Source organism: Narcine bancroftii, chromosome 5, assembly GCF_036971445.1.
Source record: "Narcine bancroftii isolate sNarBan1 chromosome 5, sNarBan1.hap1, whole genome shotgun sequence".
Classification (NCBI taxonomy): Eukaryota; Metazoa; Chordata; class Chondrichthyes; order Torpediniformes; family Narcinidae; genus Narcine; species Narcine bancroftii.
Window position 1 is genome coordinate 192095652 of NC_091473.1, and position 15921 is coordinate 192111572.

General features: G+C 49.0%; 1 protein-coding gene across 8 annotated transcripts in view; it reads right to left on the reverse strand.

Annotated features, from left to right (window-relative positions):
- LOC138764468 (myocyte-specific enhancer factor 2D homolog) overlaps positions 1 to 15921 on the reverse strand; it is a 96251-nt gene that overhangs the window by 35844 nt on the left and 44486 nt on the right. For 7 of the 8 annotated variants that reach the window (XM_069940439.1, XM_069940441.1, XM_069940435.1 and 4 more), the window contains one exon: positions 3583 to 3757. In XM_069940439.1, the coding sequence (XP_069796540.1) occupies positions 3583 to 3636 (54 nt within the window). In that variant the 5' untranslated portion in view covers positions 3637 to 3757. Of the gene's footprint in view, positions 1 to 3582; positions 3758 to 4627; positions 4702 to 15921 lie in introns of those variants that run through there. The other variant, XM_069940438.1, reaches the window with a different exon arrangement.

The following is a 15921-nucleotide window of genomic DNA, read 5'->3' on the forward strand; positions in this document are numbered from 1 at the left end:
AATTTGAAAATTAAAAAAAAATTTTATTCTATGTTTTACAGAACAATTAGGATTTAAAAAAATTTTTTTGGACATACAGCACAATAACAGATCCTTTTGGCCCACGAGCCAAACACACCCATTTGACCTACACTACCGGTACATTCCGAAGTGTAAAAGGAAACCAGAGTCCCCAGGGGAAACACACACAGACACGAGGAGAACGTACAAACTCCTTATAGACAGCACCGGATTCGAACCCCATTTGCTGGTGCTGTAACAACGTTGCACTGACCGCTGCAAATGAGGACATTCATCTTCCCAAAGTGATTCCACGTTAGTGCCAATTTGTGTGCGGCAGGGTCCAAACCTTGAGCACGCAGTAGAGTCAGACACCAGCCACGGGTCAGTCAATATTTCAGGTTGCAAGACTGGTATACCATTCCAATTTCTGCAGCTCCTCATGTCACTCAGGGCACAAACCTGGTGCTACTGGGGTTGGGAAGTAGATGGAGGGAGGGAGAGATTTTGCTCATCCTGCTGTGTTCTGATCTCCATCAGTATGAATTCTGCAGCTGTGACATTTTCTGGTTTGAAATATCTTGTTAATTAAACAGTGAAAATTGTGCCCCCAATTAAGGTTCTAAATTTAGTGTTATAAAAACGCTGTACATCACAATATTGCTCTGTATATAAGTATGTGTGTGTAATGTAGTCGTGCTTGACGATGCATTTTCTTTACTCAATAAATTCTGTAGCTTTCACGAGCACATATACAACGATTTCTGCTGCCTTTACGCACCCCTTATACCTCAGGAAAGTGTCAGGCAGGGGAAACTTGTTCTGCCTTTCAATTAAATCAAGAACTAAAACCTTTCTCCTTGGAGCGAAGAAGAATGAGAGGTAATTTGAAGGTCTACAAGATTATGAGGGGCATCGATAAGGTGGACCCAACACCTTTTTCCCAGGGTGGGAGTAGCAAACACCAGAAAGTGAAGGGAGGAAAATTTAGGGGAGACATCAGGGTTAAGTTTTTTTTTTAATAGAGTTGTGGGTGCCTGGGGTAATGGTGGAGGTTAGAACAGTAGGGGAGCATTTGAGAGACATGGATGAAAGAAAAATAGAGGGTCACGAGGTCAGGAGGGTTTCATTTTCACCAGAGGACTTGGGTTAAGAGTGAAAGGGGAAAAGTTTAGGGGGAACTTCTTCACACAGTGTGGTGGGTATGGAACGGGCTGGCAGCTGAAGTGGTGAATGTGGGCTCAATTTTAACATGGAAGAAGAATTTGGACAAGTAGATGGATGGGAGGGGTATGGAGGGCTATGGACTGGGTGCAGGTCAGTGGCAGTGGGTCAGCACAGACTAGAAGGGCTGAAGAGGCTGTTTCCCTGCTGTAGTATTCTATGGTTCTATTTGATTTGGCCAGTAGATATGGATCAGCACAACATCATGGGCCAAAGGGCATGTACTGTGCCGTGACATTCATGTGCTAAGGTGAGCTAACAAGCTGCATGGAATACCAATGTGCGCATCTCACTGTGAAGGTACCCAGGCAAGCTGACAGTGGGGTGGGCGGTGGCAAAAACATGTTAATATGAAGACCGACCCACCAGATCGGAGGTCAATACACAGGGCCATCAGCGCAGCAGAGAGGATCACAGGGCTTCCCCCCCCAACCCTGATTGATGGGATTTACTAGGATCATTGACTAAAGAGGGCTCGCAACATCAGTTAGGAGCTTAACCACCCCACGCTTCCAGCTACTCCTGTCAGAGTCAGGATCATGAATATGCCATGAAATTTGATGTTTTGCAGCAGAATTGTTAAAGCTATAAAATTACATTTAAAAAGTAAATAAAATAGTGCTTAAAAAAAAAGGAACTGTGGTTCATTGTCCATTCAGAAATCTGATAGCGAAGGGGACGAAGCAGATTCTGTGCCATTGAGTGTTCGTCTTCAGGCTCCTGTACCTCCTTCCTGATGGTAGCAGCGTGAAGAGAGCACGGCCTGGGTGATGAGGGTCCATGAGGATAGAGGCTGCTTTCTCAAGGTACCACCTCTTATAGATGTCCTCGACGGAGTGGAGATGGGTGCCCGTGATGGAGCCGGCCAAGTTCACGACTCCCTGGAGCCTTTTCCCATCCTGTGCATTGGCATCTCTGTACCAGGCAGTGATGCAACCACTCAGTATGCTCTCCCCAGTACACCTGTGGAAATTTGCAAGGGCCTTTGGTGACATACCGAATCTCCTCAAACTCCTCACGCAGTATAGCCGCTGGTGAGCCTTCTTCAGGATTGTTTCAACGTGGAGGCCCCCAGGACAGATCTTCAGAGATGTCAACACCCACAAATTTAAAGTTCTTTAACTTTCTCCACTGCTGACCCCACCCCCCTCAATGAGGAGTGGTTTGTGTTTTCCTGATTTCCCCCCCCCCCACAAGTCCACAGTTCCTTAGTTTTTCTAACGCTGTTGTTGTTACACCACAGACGAGCTGATATATCTCACTCACTTCATTTCCTCATTGCTGTTTGTGATCCTCCCCATGTCCGTGGTGTCATCAGCACATTTGTAAATGGCATTTGATGTGCGCTGCGAGCCACAAAGTCACGGGTGTTGAGCGGTGGGCTAAGCACCATCCTTGAGGTGTGGCTGTGTTGATTGCCGGTGAGGGGGGAGCCATTCTCTCCGATTCATACTGTCTGTGGTCTTCTGATGAAGGAAGCCGAGGAATCAGGTGCAGAGGCCCAGGTTGTTCACCCAGTACTGAGGGTACGATGGTGTTGAAAGCTGAACTGACGAAGTGTAACCCAAAGAACACCAGAACCGCCAGGCTGAGGAACAGCTTCTTCCCATGGGCAGTGAGACCGATGAACTGCTCAAACCCTCCGGGACACAACTATTTATTGAACAACGACATTCTTTCATTTCAATTTTATATACAAGTGCTGTTCGTATGTATTATTTGTATGTGTTACGCCTGTACATGCATGTGTATTGCTTTGCACCATGGAGCTCAGCTCTGTCCACCGGAATACTGTGGATCTCCCGGCGGCCACTTATTTCAATTCCCCACTCCTTGGTGACATGTCTGTCCATTGTCTCATGTACTGCCAGACTGAGACCATCTGTAAAGTAGAGGAACCACTTCCACCTTGGCACCCTCGAACCGGACGGCATTAACTTTGACTTCTCTGGTTTCCGTTAAAAATATCACCTCTCCTCCTTTCCCCCAGCTCTCTCTCTCTTCCCTTTTCCCCGTCTCCTTTCACAGAGCCAAAATCAAATATCACCTTTCCTCTTATCATGTCTAATTACCATATTTTATCTGTTGGTCTGGACTCCTTCCCCTCCCATTCTTCCCCCAGTCTTCATTCAGACGCCTGCCTGATTTTTTCTTGTACCTTGAAAAAAGGGCGCAGGCCTGAAACATCAGTAAATATATCTTTACCTCTTGCGGACTCTGCAAGACCGGCTGAGTTCCCCCAGAATTTACTGTGCGTTTTTAAAACTACATTCATGGCGTCTGCAAACTTCCTCTGGAGAACACTTTCATCAGCGCTGTACTCATACCAATCGACAATGAAAGAACTTAAACAGTTACCTGTCGGTTACGCTCATCCACGATACGCGTGATCTGAATCTTTTTGCGCCCCATGATGTCCGCCGGGGCCCCTGGAGGGTATTGGTCTGAATACTCTTCCTGCGCAGAATCTGTCTCGATTCCCTTAGATCATTGCCAATTCTCCTTCTCCCCGGTGGCTGTCAAATGAATAATCCTGCAAGGCAATTGAATGAGAAATTTTAGAACCATTGGATTACAGATAGTGGAACTTGAACTCCCCACTTAACACTGCAGCAGAGAATTGGACTGCTGGTGCAGAACCAACCCATTTTCCTCAAAAGGTCAATTTTCCAAGTGAGTAAATTCTCCAGTCAATCCTGCCTGCCTAATCTCTCTTTGGAACCATGAAGAGCATGGTTTATAGTCATTACAAAGAGAGAGAGAGAGTGAAAAATGTCGTTTAGTAGCCATGCAGTCGTAGCCTGAAGGTACATCATTGGGTGCACGGCCAAGTCATTCATTGGGTGTATTTAAGGCAGAGATTGATAGGTTCCTGATTACCTAAAGCCGGGCAGTGGGGCTGAGTGGGAGAATGGATCAGCTCATGATTAAATGGCAGAGCCGACTCGATGGGCTGAATAGCCGATTTCCGCTCCGTCTTATATGTCTCATTCCTTGGGGTCTAGTGTGTGAAGTCTTGTGGTGGGCAGGACCCCAGGCCATCTGTCACGAGGGGCAACCCTGGTCTGAAAGACAGGTAGCTGGAGCCTAGGCAAGAGTCCATGGATGGGTGTGCGGCCGGAGCATCTGGAGATCGGATGGGGCGAGCGGCTGAGGCAAGGGTCTGTGGGCAGAGTGTCAGGAGATCGGATGGGCGTTGGGAGCTCTGGTGGATGGGTGGTTGGGGCCAAAAATAGGGGATGTGGGGGTTGACTTTTACCCACGATAGGTGGAAAATACTATATTTTGGGCCAGAAATAGTGGGGTGAACTTTGACATGGTATCAACTATCGCACGAGTTCCACAGGATAAATCTGTCCCATTTATCTACCAGCCAGCATCGGTACTAGAGAAACACACATACTGCTGGAGGAACTCAGCAGGTCGAACAGCATCAATCTCTGAGGAAGGGTTTCCAACTTCTGCCCTCTGATTTCTTCCAGCGTTACATGATGCTATAGTTTTCCAGCAGAGCTCTGCAAGGGACCTGAAGCAGCGATTATCTGGTCACACATTCACCATCCAATGGAGAGTGTCCAGATGGAAAATCAAGGGTCAGCCTTAAACACAGACCAGTTTCACGCACAATCCATCATTCCTGCAGGGTACAAGACAGCCACCGTCATCATGGTACCCAAGAGAGCAACAATAACAGGCCTCGATGCTTACTGCCCTGTGGCAATGACCTCCACCATTATGAAATGCTTCGAGCAACTATTGATAGAACACACCAAAGCACACCTCCCAGAGACAGTGGAGCCTTTCCAGTTCATCTATGGAAGAAACTTTTCCACAGACAACGCTATAGCCTTGTCCCTTGTCCTGGAAAACAACGCCTCATACACCAGGCTGCTGTTCATTGACCAGCTCAGCATTTAATACAATCATTTCCCCAGAGGCTGGTGGAGAAGCTGTCCTCGCTGGGACTAAACACCACTCTCTATAACTGGATCCTAGTCTTCCTAACAAAAAGACCACACGGTGTCCGGGTCAGTAGCAGAACATCAAGCACCACCAGTGGCTCATCTCAGGGCTGAGTGCTCATCCCGTTCCTGACCCATGACCACATTGCTAAATCCAGCTCCAACAGTGTCATCAAGTTTGCAGATGACACAACTGTAGTCGGCCTCGTCACCAACGACAATTGAGTTGCACTGCAGAGAAGAGGAAGAAAATCTCGTGAGAGTAACAGCCCGGGTCTCAACGTGGACAAGACAAAGGAGATTATCGTGGACTTCAGGAGGACCAGAAGCGGCCATCCTCCACTACACATCAACAACTCTAGAGTGGAGAGAACCAAATTCCTTGGAGTTCACTTAACTAGTGACCTATCACAGTTACGCAACATCTCCTCACGTCATGAGGCCGCAACAGCGACTGCACTTCCTGAGAAGACTGAAGCTGCCAAGGCCACCGGCCACCATTAAGTCAGCCTTCGACAGGAGGTCTATCGAGAGCGTCCTGGCTGGTTGCATCATAGTTGCTGCAGAGAAATGGATCGGAGGTCAATTAACAGGACCATAACAGCAGCCGAGAGGATCACTGGAGTATTCCCCCCTTCCCTCTTTGACGTAATCTACAGGGACTGTTGTCTGAAGAGGGCATGCATGCAACATCATTGAGGACCCCTTTCACCCCACATGCAGCATCTTTCAGCTGCTCCCACAGGAAAAGAGATCCAGGATCAGTCTGAGGAACTGCTTCTTCCCACGGGCAATGAGAATGCTGAACGAATGCTCACATCTGGAACTCATATTCACAAAAAGGCATTTATTTATTTCTTTGTATATATGAATAACTGTCCTGCATGTGTATTGTTTGGCTGTATGTGTGTTATGTGCCTGTATGCTTTGCACCGAAGACCACAGAACGCTGTTTCGTCGGGTTGTACCCGTGCAATCAGATGGTAATAAACTTGACTTGGGAGGAAAGTGAGAGGGAGTGCAGCTGCTTGAAATACTGGAAGACAGGCCTCATCCAGGGAGGGCCACTGATTTCTTCATCCTGATGCCCACAATCAGCTCCTTGGTGTTGCGAACGTTGAGTGCAAGGTTGCTTTGGCCAGCTGCTCAGTGCCTTTGCTGTGCAGTCTAAAGTACGCTGTTTGACCTGCTGAGTTGTTCCAGCATTGTGTTTTAACTTTAATCACAGTGTCTGCATACTTTCGTGTTTTCACCTGGGTGCGCTCCAACCAGATGGCATTAACATCAACTTCTCCAGTTTCTACTAACCTACTCTCCATTCTCCCTCCCTTCCCTATCCCTTTTTCTTTCTTCCTTTAGCTCCCCACCCCTTTCCCTCTCTATTCACAGAGCTATCCCCCCTCCCCCTGCTTGCTGTTTTGACCTGCTGGGTTTCTCCGATTTTGTGCTTTAACTTCAACCACGGTGTCTGCACTTTCGTGTTTCACAGCTGTTCAGCGGTTCCTGGTTTCACTGGGAGACGATGCCCCCAGACGGTGGCCCTGCTCCCCGACTGGGGCATCTCACACGCCGCAATCCTTCTCCCCGCGACTCATTCAGAGGCATCCAGAGGAGAGCTTGCCTTGTTCACCAGCTTCAGCTCAGCTTTTAATACAATTATTCCCCAGAGGCTGGTGGAGATGAACGATGACGTCACAGGGAGAAGGAATGGTAACGTTCAAGATGCCCTAGCAAGCCCCCCTTTGGACGGCCCAAGGAACTTCACGGACATCCGGTTGACGCAAAAACATAATGCTGGAGAAACTCAGCAGGTCAAACAGTGTTATTTATATATCATAACCAACATTTCTGGCCAGAGCCCTTCATCATTCTATAGAAAAATGTCCCAAAAGGTTGGGGGGAGGAGCATGGTCCCAAAGACAGGAGGCAATAGGGAGGGCACAGCAGCAAACAGGGTGATGGGGATGGCTTGATGAATAGAGGGGGAGGGGTGGGAAGAGCTAAGGGAAAGACGACAGGGGGAATGGAAGGGAGGGAGAATGGAGAGCAGGTTAGCAGAAAATCAGAGAAGTTGATTCTAATGACATCCAATGGAGACTGTCCAGGTGGAAAATAAAGGGTCTTTCCTCCAATTTATGGTTGGTCTTGGTGGGATAGTCCATGAGGCCAACTTTGGAGGTGACCATGTGAAAAGCTGGCAGTGGGTGTCAATGTCAGCAGAACTTTCAACCAATCAGCACCTTGCACAAAGGACATACAACTTCTGGACATGTGGAAAGAACAGGAACCCCCCCCCCCCCCACCCAACTCAAAAAGGAATGGGGAAAAATCGCTTCCAGATCCTCTATGGCGGACGATGGGCAGCTGCGAGAGCAAGAAGGGCAAGTACAGTCAGCAATCCGGATACATGACCCTCGACACCATGAGTTCAGGTCCGCCTTCCCTCAGCGTGCAACCTCGACTGGACTCCGCAAATCGGACACGCTTCCTCCTGGCATTCAACCCCCAAAACCTCATCACTTCGTCAGTTCCAATCAACACTTCCCCACCCTGGGTCTGTGTTGAGCGCGCTTTGGTCTGCACCTCCCTTGGAGCTGCCACCGCCTTGGGGAGGTGGGCAACCCTACGGAATGCACCAGGAGTCAGAACCTTGACAGATTTCAGGGAGAGAAGGCTGCAAGTCCCAGAAGTGCAGCGAGACGAACAGTCCAAACCTTCCTGATGGACAGGCAGAGACAGCTGGTGGCAGAGAGTCCTCTCTTCCTCTGTAATGCCGCTGGGACTCAAGGGTCTAATTACGCTCATCAAAGCAACACAAGTGAAGTCACAATCCTCCTACTATTGGGGCTGCATTACCATCTCTCTGCACTCTACTCAGAGCCGCAACTAATGTCATTGTTCGAAGCCTGGGAGGGGGAGACGGGAAGGTGGACAGGGATGGGAGGGGGCACGGGCTGGATGTGGAGGGAGGGGGACGGTAACACGGGGCAGTCAATGTGGGATGAGCACAAATGGGTGCTCGGTGGACCTGGGTGGGCCAAAGAGCCCCTGATTGGGGAGACGCCGGCATGACGAATCGCAGGTTTGAGACCGGCAGAGACAGGCGGCATGGGGAAAGCCAATATTCTCCTGTGGCGGGTTACCTGCATACTGAACCCTCATCGCTATTCTGAAGGGCAAGAGAATTCTTCCCTGCTGTGTAGAGGACTCACACCCCTGAGCTCTTACCACTGCCAGACAGAGTAACGACAAACAATTTGTTGTCTAGTTTACAAGTGCTCTCTGATAACATTAGAACCTCTCCCTTGGAATGCGAAAGTCCCACTCTTGTACTGTTTAACTCTTAGCTGGCCGAACTGAGAACAGCATCTGGCTGTGCTCCTCACCCCATATCCAGACCAAAAGGAAAGGCAGCATTGCTGGTGCTGCCCCATGGTGAGCGGAGACACAGCGGATCATCCCATGGGGTCTGCCTGTCATCAGCCCCGTACAGGCTTTATTTCTTCTTCTTTGGCTTGGCTTCGCGGACGAAGATTTATGGAGGGGGTAAAAGTCCACGTCAGCTGCAGGCTCGATTGTGGCTGACAAGTCCGATGCGGGACAGGCAGACACGGTTGCAGCGGTTGCAGGAGAAAATTGGTTGGTTAGGGTTGGGTGTTGGGTTTTTCCTCCTTTGTCTTTTGTCAGTGAGGTGGGCTCTGCGGTCTTCTTCAAAGGAGGTTGATGCCCGCCGAACTGTGAGGCGCCAAGATGCACGGTTTGAGGCGATATCAGCCCACTGGCGGTGGTCAATGTGGCAGGCACCAAGAGATTTCTTTAGGCAGTCCTTGTACCTCTTCTTTGGTGCACCTCTGTCACGGTGGCCAGTGGAGAGCTCGCCATATAACACGATCTTGGGAAGGCGATGGTCCTCCATTCTGGAGACGTGACCCACCCAGCGCAGCTGGATCTTCAGCAGCGTGGACTCGATGCTGTCGGCCTCTGCCATCTCGAGTACTTCGATGTTAGGGATGAAGTCGCTCCAATGAATTTTGAGGATGGAGCGGAGACAACAACGCTGGTGGAAGCGTTCTAGGAGCCGTAGGTGATGCCGGTAGAGGACCCATGATTCGGAGCCGAACAGGAGTGTGGGTATGACAACGGCTCTGTATACGCTAATCTTTGTGAGGTTTTTCAGTTGGTTGTTTTTCCAGTGTAGTCTTCCAAAGGCGCTATTTGCCTTGGAGAGTCTGTTGTCTATCTCGTTGTCGATCCTTGCATCTGATGAAATGGTGCAACCGAGATAGGTAAACTGGTTGACCTTTTTGAGTTTTGTGTGCCTGATGGAGATGTGGGGGGGCTGGTAGTCATGGTGGGGAGCTGGCTGATGGAGGACCTCCGTTTTCTTCAGGCTGACTTCCAGGCCAAACATTTTGGCAGTTTCCGCAAAACAGGACGTCAAGCGCTGAAGAGCTGGCTCTGAATGGGCAACTAAAGCGGCATCGTCTGCAAAGAGTAGTTCACGGACAAGTTTCTCTTGTGTCTTGGTGTGAGCTTGCAGGCGCCTCAGATTGAAGAGACTGCCGTCCGTGCGGTACCGGATGTAAACAACGTCTTCATTGTTTAACCAGCCTATTAAAGGAGCCAATGATGGCTTATTTTAAACCTGAGGGTCTGGGCCCAACTTAATGACACCTATGAATGGCAGCAGCCACAAAGGGTGGGGGCGGGGTGCATTACAGACTCTGGGAAAGCAGAGGACTAGTGCAAGGCATCAGAAAACAGGGATACCACCCCCCCCACCTTTTTTGAGAAAGGGAAGCAGAGGAGACCCACGGGATAGTGATCACAGTGGTGGACCAGTGAGGGGCTCTGAGGCTGAAGAGCATGCAAGCGGCGGGGACTCGGGGCAAGGAACCCACACAGGCTGCGGGTTGCTGCGATCAAGGGACTCGCGCCTGGCTTCGGGCTAATGGAACCTGGATGCGAGAGGGCGATGGAGGATTCCTGATCGCGTCAGAGGTTCGGATCTGGAGCTGCTGATGGCTCCGACTGAAGGCTCAGGGATTGCTGGAGGAGAATCCACAGATACTCGGTGATTCGGGGGTGGGGGGGCGGGGGGGGGAGGACTCTTGCTTTTCTTTCTCTGACTGTCGGGGGCACTGGGCAATTTCTGCTGTGAGCAAATCTGTCTGCCTTGTGGTAGATTAAAAAAATGTCATATTTTCTTTTTTATTACATGACAATAAAATAATTTCAGGCGCCACAGTTTGCATAACGGATAGTACAACGCCTTTACAGCGTCAACGCTGGGACTGGACCAGGGTTCAAATCCCATGCTGTCTGGAAGGCGTTTGTACGTTCTCCCTGAGTCTGCGTGGGTCTTATCCACGGCTCAGGTTTCCTCCGCCATTCAAAAATGTACTGGGGGGGGGTGCAGGTTAATGGGGTGTAAATTGTGCAGCATGGACTCGTGGGCCGAAATGGCCTTTTACCATGCTTTACGTCTAAATTTAAATTTAAAGACAATCCTCAATACTGATCTACCACTTGCAGAGCTAAGATTTTGCTTCCTGAACACTTTTGGGTGTATTTTATGGATTCTGGGCCGCTGATCATATTTTTGTGATTTCCTGTCATATTTTGCGTTCACTTCAAGCAGACAAAAACATGAGGTGCAATATGTCAGTGAAAATTCATTTTCTGCATTTGTTCTTGGACATCTTCCCTGCTGACCTTGGTGCAGTCAGTGATGAACACAGTGAAAGGTTTCAACAGGACATTGCGACCGTGGAAAAGTGGTATCAGGGCAACTGGAGTCAATCAATGCCGACCGACTATTGTTGGACACTGACACGCGAGGCATCAGATGCTGAGTACAAACAAAAATCAGCGGTCAGTTTTAGGTCGGTTGAACTAATGCAATGTGTCAGCATCATTATCTGCTTAAACATGCTAAATTCAATAAAAGTTAATTGAATGTTTCTCCAACTTCCTACGTGATACAGCAAATCTGAAATTATCTTTGTGTTCAATGCAAAGTTATCTATCATAAACCCCCCCCAATTATTTTTCAGGAAGCAAACCTTTGAAAAAAATTTGTTGTTCACGGTTACTGGACAAAAGGACGAAAGTTTTCATGGAAAACTTCAACAACTGCACACCCTGCAGTAGTGGCCTCTCAGAGCAGACAAGGTACACGTGGGATGGTATCGAGAAGCCATGCACTCAGGACCACCTCCCCCTGCCCCTGTCCGCGATACACCTGAACCAGACAGAGTGCCATCACATCCTCCTGCACCTCGGCGGACCCATGCGTCAGACGAAAGCTGCCACTTTTCCGCAAGAGTGACAACTTAAAACAGAGACGTGGAGGCAGGACACCCTAAAGGTTGACCTCCAGGTTGAGTCAGTGGTTAAGAAAGTAAATGCAATGCTGATGTTCATTTCTGGAAGAATAGTATACAAGAGCAGGGATGTAATGTTGAGGTGTCAAAACACTGGCGAGACCTTACTTGGAGTTTTGGGTGGCTTATTTGAGAAAGGTGCTGGCTTTGGAGAGGGTTCAGGGGAGATTTACTAGAATGGACTGAAAGGGTTCACATACGAGAAACACTTGTCTGCTCATTGGAGTACAGGAGGAGGAGGTACCCCCATAGGCATTTTGAATGCGGAAAGACCCGGACAGAGTAGGCGCAGCAAGGTTGTTTCTCATGGTAGGGGAGTCTAGGACAAGAGGACGTAACGTCGGGATAAAAGGGCGCCAATTTAAAACACGGAAACATTTCTTTAGTCAGGCGACTGTGGAAGCGAGGTTGTTGGGTGTATTTATGCAGAGATTGTAGGTAGTTGATTAGTCAAGGCATCAAGAGTTATGTGGAGAAAACCGGGGAGTGGGAGGATGGATCAGCTAATGTTTAGAATAGTGGAGCAGACTCAGTGGGCTGGTTGACTCACTTCTGCTCCTTCATCTTGTTGTGATGCTCTTTTGCTGGGTTGGGAGGCCGGAGGGAAACAGAAAAGAGCCATGTCCAAAAGGGGAGAGGCTTGGAATAAAAACAGCATCGGGCATGGTGGGAAGAGGAGACGAAATTCCCTCTCCACTCTCCCCATCAGAGATGTCACAGCTGGGAGCCATTAGAAAATTCAAAAGGAGGTTGGGATCAGAGATCAAGGGGCATGGATCCAGGAACAGGAAATACAGTTAAGATTCCAGGGCGTAGTGGTTAGCGCAACACCTTTATAGCACCAAGGATCGTGACTGGACCCAAGTTCAAATCCCACACTGTCTTGCACGTTCCTCCCTTGCCTGTGTGGGTTTTCTCCGGGGGCTCCAGCTTCACCCCCCCCATTCAAGAACGTACAGGGGGCATAGGTTAATGGGGTGTAAAGTGGGCGGCATGGACTCCTGGGTTGAAATGACTTGTATATCTAAATTTGAAACATGTCGTTATTGATCTGCATGAGAGAACGGGCTTGAAGAGCCGAAGGGCCTCCTAGTGCTGTCAAGGAGTTTGATGGGCTGTGAACCTCTGAAGGCTCCCCTTCCTCCACTGAGGATGCAAGTTTCACATTGCACTGAGGTGTACTAAGCCGAAGCCTGCTTCATCCAATAACAATCACAGGGGCTTCCACGGTGGGAGGGGTGGGGAGGGAGGACACCTAGCCCTGTGAATAAATACTAAAAATGCCAGAGCTGCTGTAACAACAGCACTGCCGCTGGTGGGGGGGAAGCAGAGTCACAGCACTCTCCCACTGGGTCAAACCGCCAACTGCCATCAGCTTCATACAGGCTTTAAATGGAGCCGATGGTGGTTTTATTTAAAAAATACTGCAACTGCAGGGCCTGGGCCTAAGATGGCAGTGTCTATGACTGGTAGTGTCACGAGGGGTTGCAGACTCCGGGGAAGCAGAGGACTGGTACAGGGAACCAGAAAACGGGGAGGCCACCCCCCCCACCCCAGTTTGAGAAGGAGAAGCAGAAGAGGCGACCCATGGGACTGTGACCATCGAGGGGCTGAGGTTGGATAACACACAGGCAGTGGGCCGTGGGCGACTCGAGGTGTCGAACCCATTAAGACTGTGGGCATATGTGGTCGAGGGATTCACAGTGGGCTGCTGGAGACTGGCTCAGGGTCGGCTGAAAGGGTACCAGGTATCGGAGCTGAGGTGCGAGTGGGCACTGAAGGGTTTCTGATCACGTCAGAGCTTCGGATCACCAATGATTTGGACTGGACTGTGTGGCTGTGGGAGGCAAAGCCACGGACACTCAGTGTTTCTGAGGGGACATTCTTTTGCTTCTCTTTCTGACTGAAATTTTTCGCTGATGCCTTACAACGGATGAAAAGTTTTGTGTAATATATGCCTTGATTATATGTCAATAAAGAAATTCTGAAGGTGACAGGGCAGACAACCAGGAGGAGAGCTTCTTGGTGGTGACTTGAGGACAGAGTTGCAGGACAAGGTGCTCAGTCCCACTCCCTCCTGCTTCTAACCGCAGTGTCTGCAGACTTTCACGTTTTACTTATTTTAACCTTGCTTCCTCTTCAGCTCATCAAACCTACTTGATGCATCACACCCTGGTGTATTGAAACCCACTCCCTGCACGGTTTTCCAGCATCCCTCCTCACCCATCCAGGTCCTCGTTACACCTAGAGAAACCCCTTTCTCTTCATGGTTTTGAACACAGCTTTTCAATTTCCTCAATCTCTGCTGCGAGAAGAACGCTGCCTTTTCCACGGACCGAGGCCCCTTTCTCTGGGACAGAACCATAGATCATTACAGCACAGACACTTCAGCCCTTCTCGTCTATGCCAAACTAGTCCCCATGACCAGCACCCAGTCCATCGCCCTCCCCCCGCACCCCCCCTCCAATCCACGTGCGTGTCCAAATTCTTCTTAAAAGTTAAAATTGAGCCAACATTCACCACTTCAGCTGGCACCAGCCACTGTATGAAGAAATTCCCCTTAATGGGCCCCCTAAATTTTTCCCCTTTAAAACCATGTCCTGTAGTTTGTATCTCACCTACCCTCGGTGTAAAAAGCAAACTTGCATTTACTCTATCTATCCCCCTCATAATTTCATACACCCATATCAAGTCTCCCCTCATTCTTCTACGCTCTGAGGAATTAAAGTCTTAACCTGTTTATCCTTTCCCCATAATTCAATTCCTGAAGTCCCGGTAACATTCTAGGAAATCTTCTCTACACACTATCCATCTTATTATCTTTCCTGTAGCTAGGTGACCAAAATGGCACACAATATTCAAAATTTGTCCTCACCAATGTCTTATACAGCTTTGTCTTCTCTTATAGAGTCAACGTCGAATCCAGTTTACTACCTCACCGTGAATACCGAGTGTCTGAACCTCGTCATAGGTCTTCCTGACTAACCTCCCAAATGAGAGGTGAGTGGCAAATCCCTTTCGCAAATCTACTTCCATTTTACACTTCGAAGTACTAACCAATTCCTTTTAAAAAGTTCCCAATTCAATCTTCATTCATTCCCCTTTCAGGGGCGCATTCCAGACCATTAAAACATGTCAGATACAAAAAAAAATTAAAACGTCCCCCCATCTCTGCTCTGGTCGAGAGGAGGCAAAGGTTGGTCCAATATGTAGTCGATCAATGATGATGTCAACCTCTTCAACCCTGTCATAAAAGGGGCCAACAATTCTCCAGAACAAAACTTGCCTCTCCTACAAGGAAGTGGCTGTAAATAAACAATGAAATAGAAGATAGCAGGTCGACTCAGCAGAACAGGGAGGGTTCGTAGAGAGAGAAACAAGATGTTTCAGGGTGCTGACATTTTACCTTCACAGACGCTGCCCAACCTGCTGAGAATTTCTGACATTCTGCTTTTGTCTCCAATTTCCAAAGGGCAGATTTTATTTGCCTTGTGCATGTTGTACGTGAACAATAAATCGTAGGGTCCCTCTGAAAAATCCTGCTGCCGCACCAACACCTCTCATCCTGTGCAAGTACAGCCCTTGATATTGGGCACAAAGCAGGGCAGTTTTAAATTTAGAGACACGGCACACATCATCTTGGCCCATGAGCTGTGCCTCCCAATTACTACATCCAATCGGCCTACAGCCCTCAGTACGGTGGGAGGAAAAGGAAGCACCTGGAGGAAACCAACACACACACACAGGGAGAACGTACAAACAGGTAGCGCGGGATACGAACCCCGGTCCCGATCGCTGGCGTTCTAACAGCTTTGCACAAACCGCTGTGTTAACCGTGCTGCCCAAAGGTTCCTAATAATTCAGATGGATTTTCTGGACAATCTATTAATATCCCTGGACTGGGTGTAACTCAGTGGGACTCGGCAGAATAATAGCTAGGCACAGACTAGAAGGGACAAAGGGCCTGTTTTCTGTGCTGTAATGTTCCAAGGTTCCATCCCAGGAATGAAACATGAAAGTGCAGATTGAAGTTAAAAAAAAAACCCACAATGCTGGAGAAACCCAACAGGTCAAACAGCATGTTTTACACAGCAAAGGTAAAGATACATCACCAATCATTTGGGCTTGAGTCCTTCATCAAGGTATGAGCAAAAGGTTGGCAGGCGCCTGGATAAAATGGGCGGTGGTGGTTTTGGGGGTGGGGGGGGGAAGAGAGAAGGAGCACAGGCAAGAGCAAAGAGAAAACCAGGGTCAGGGGTGGGGGAGACCTGGAGGGGGGGAAGAGAGGGAGAACAGGGTGGGCTAGGAGACACCGAAGAAGTCAATGTTAATGCCATCCAGCCAGATAT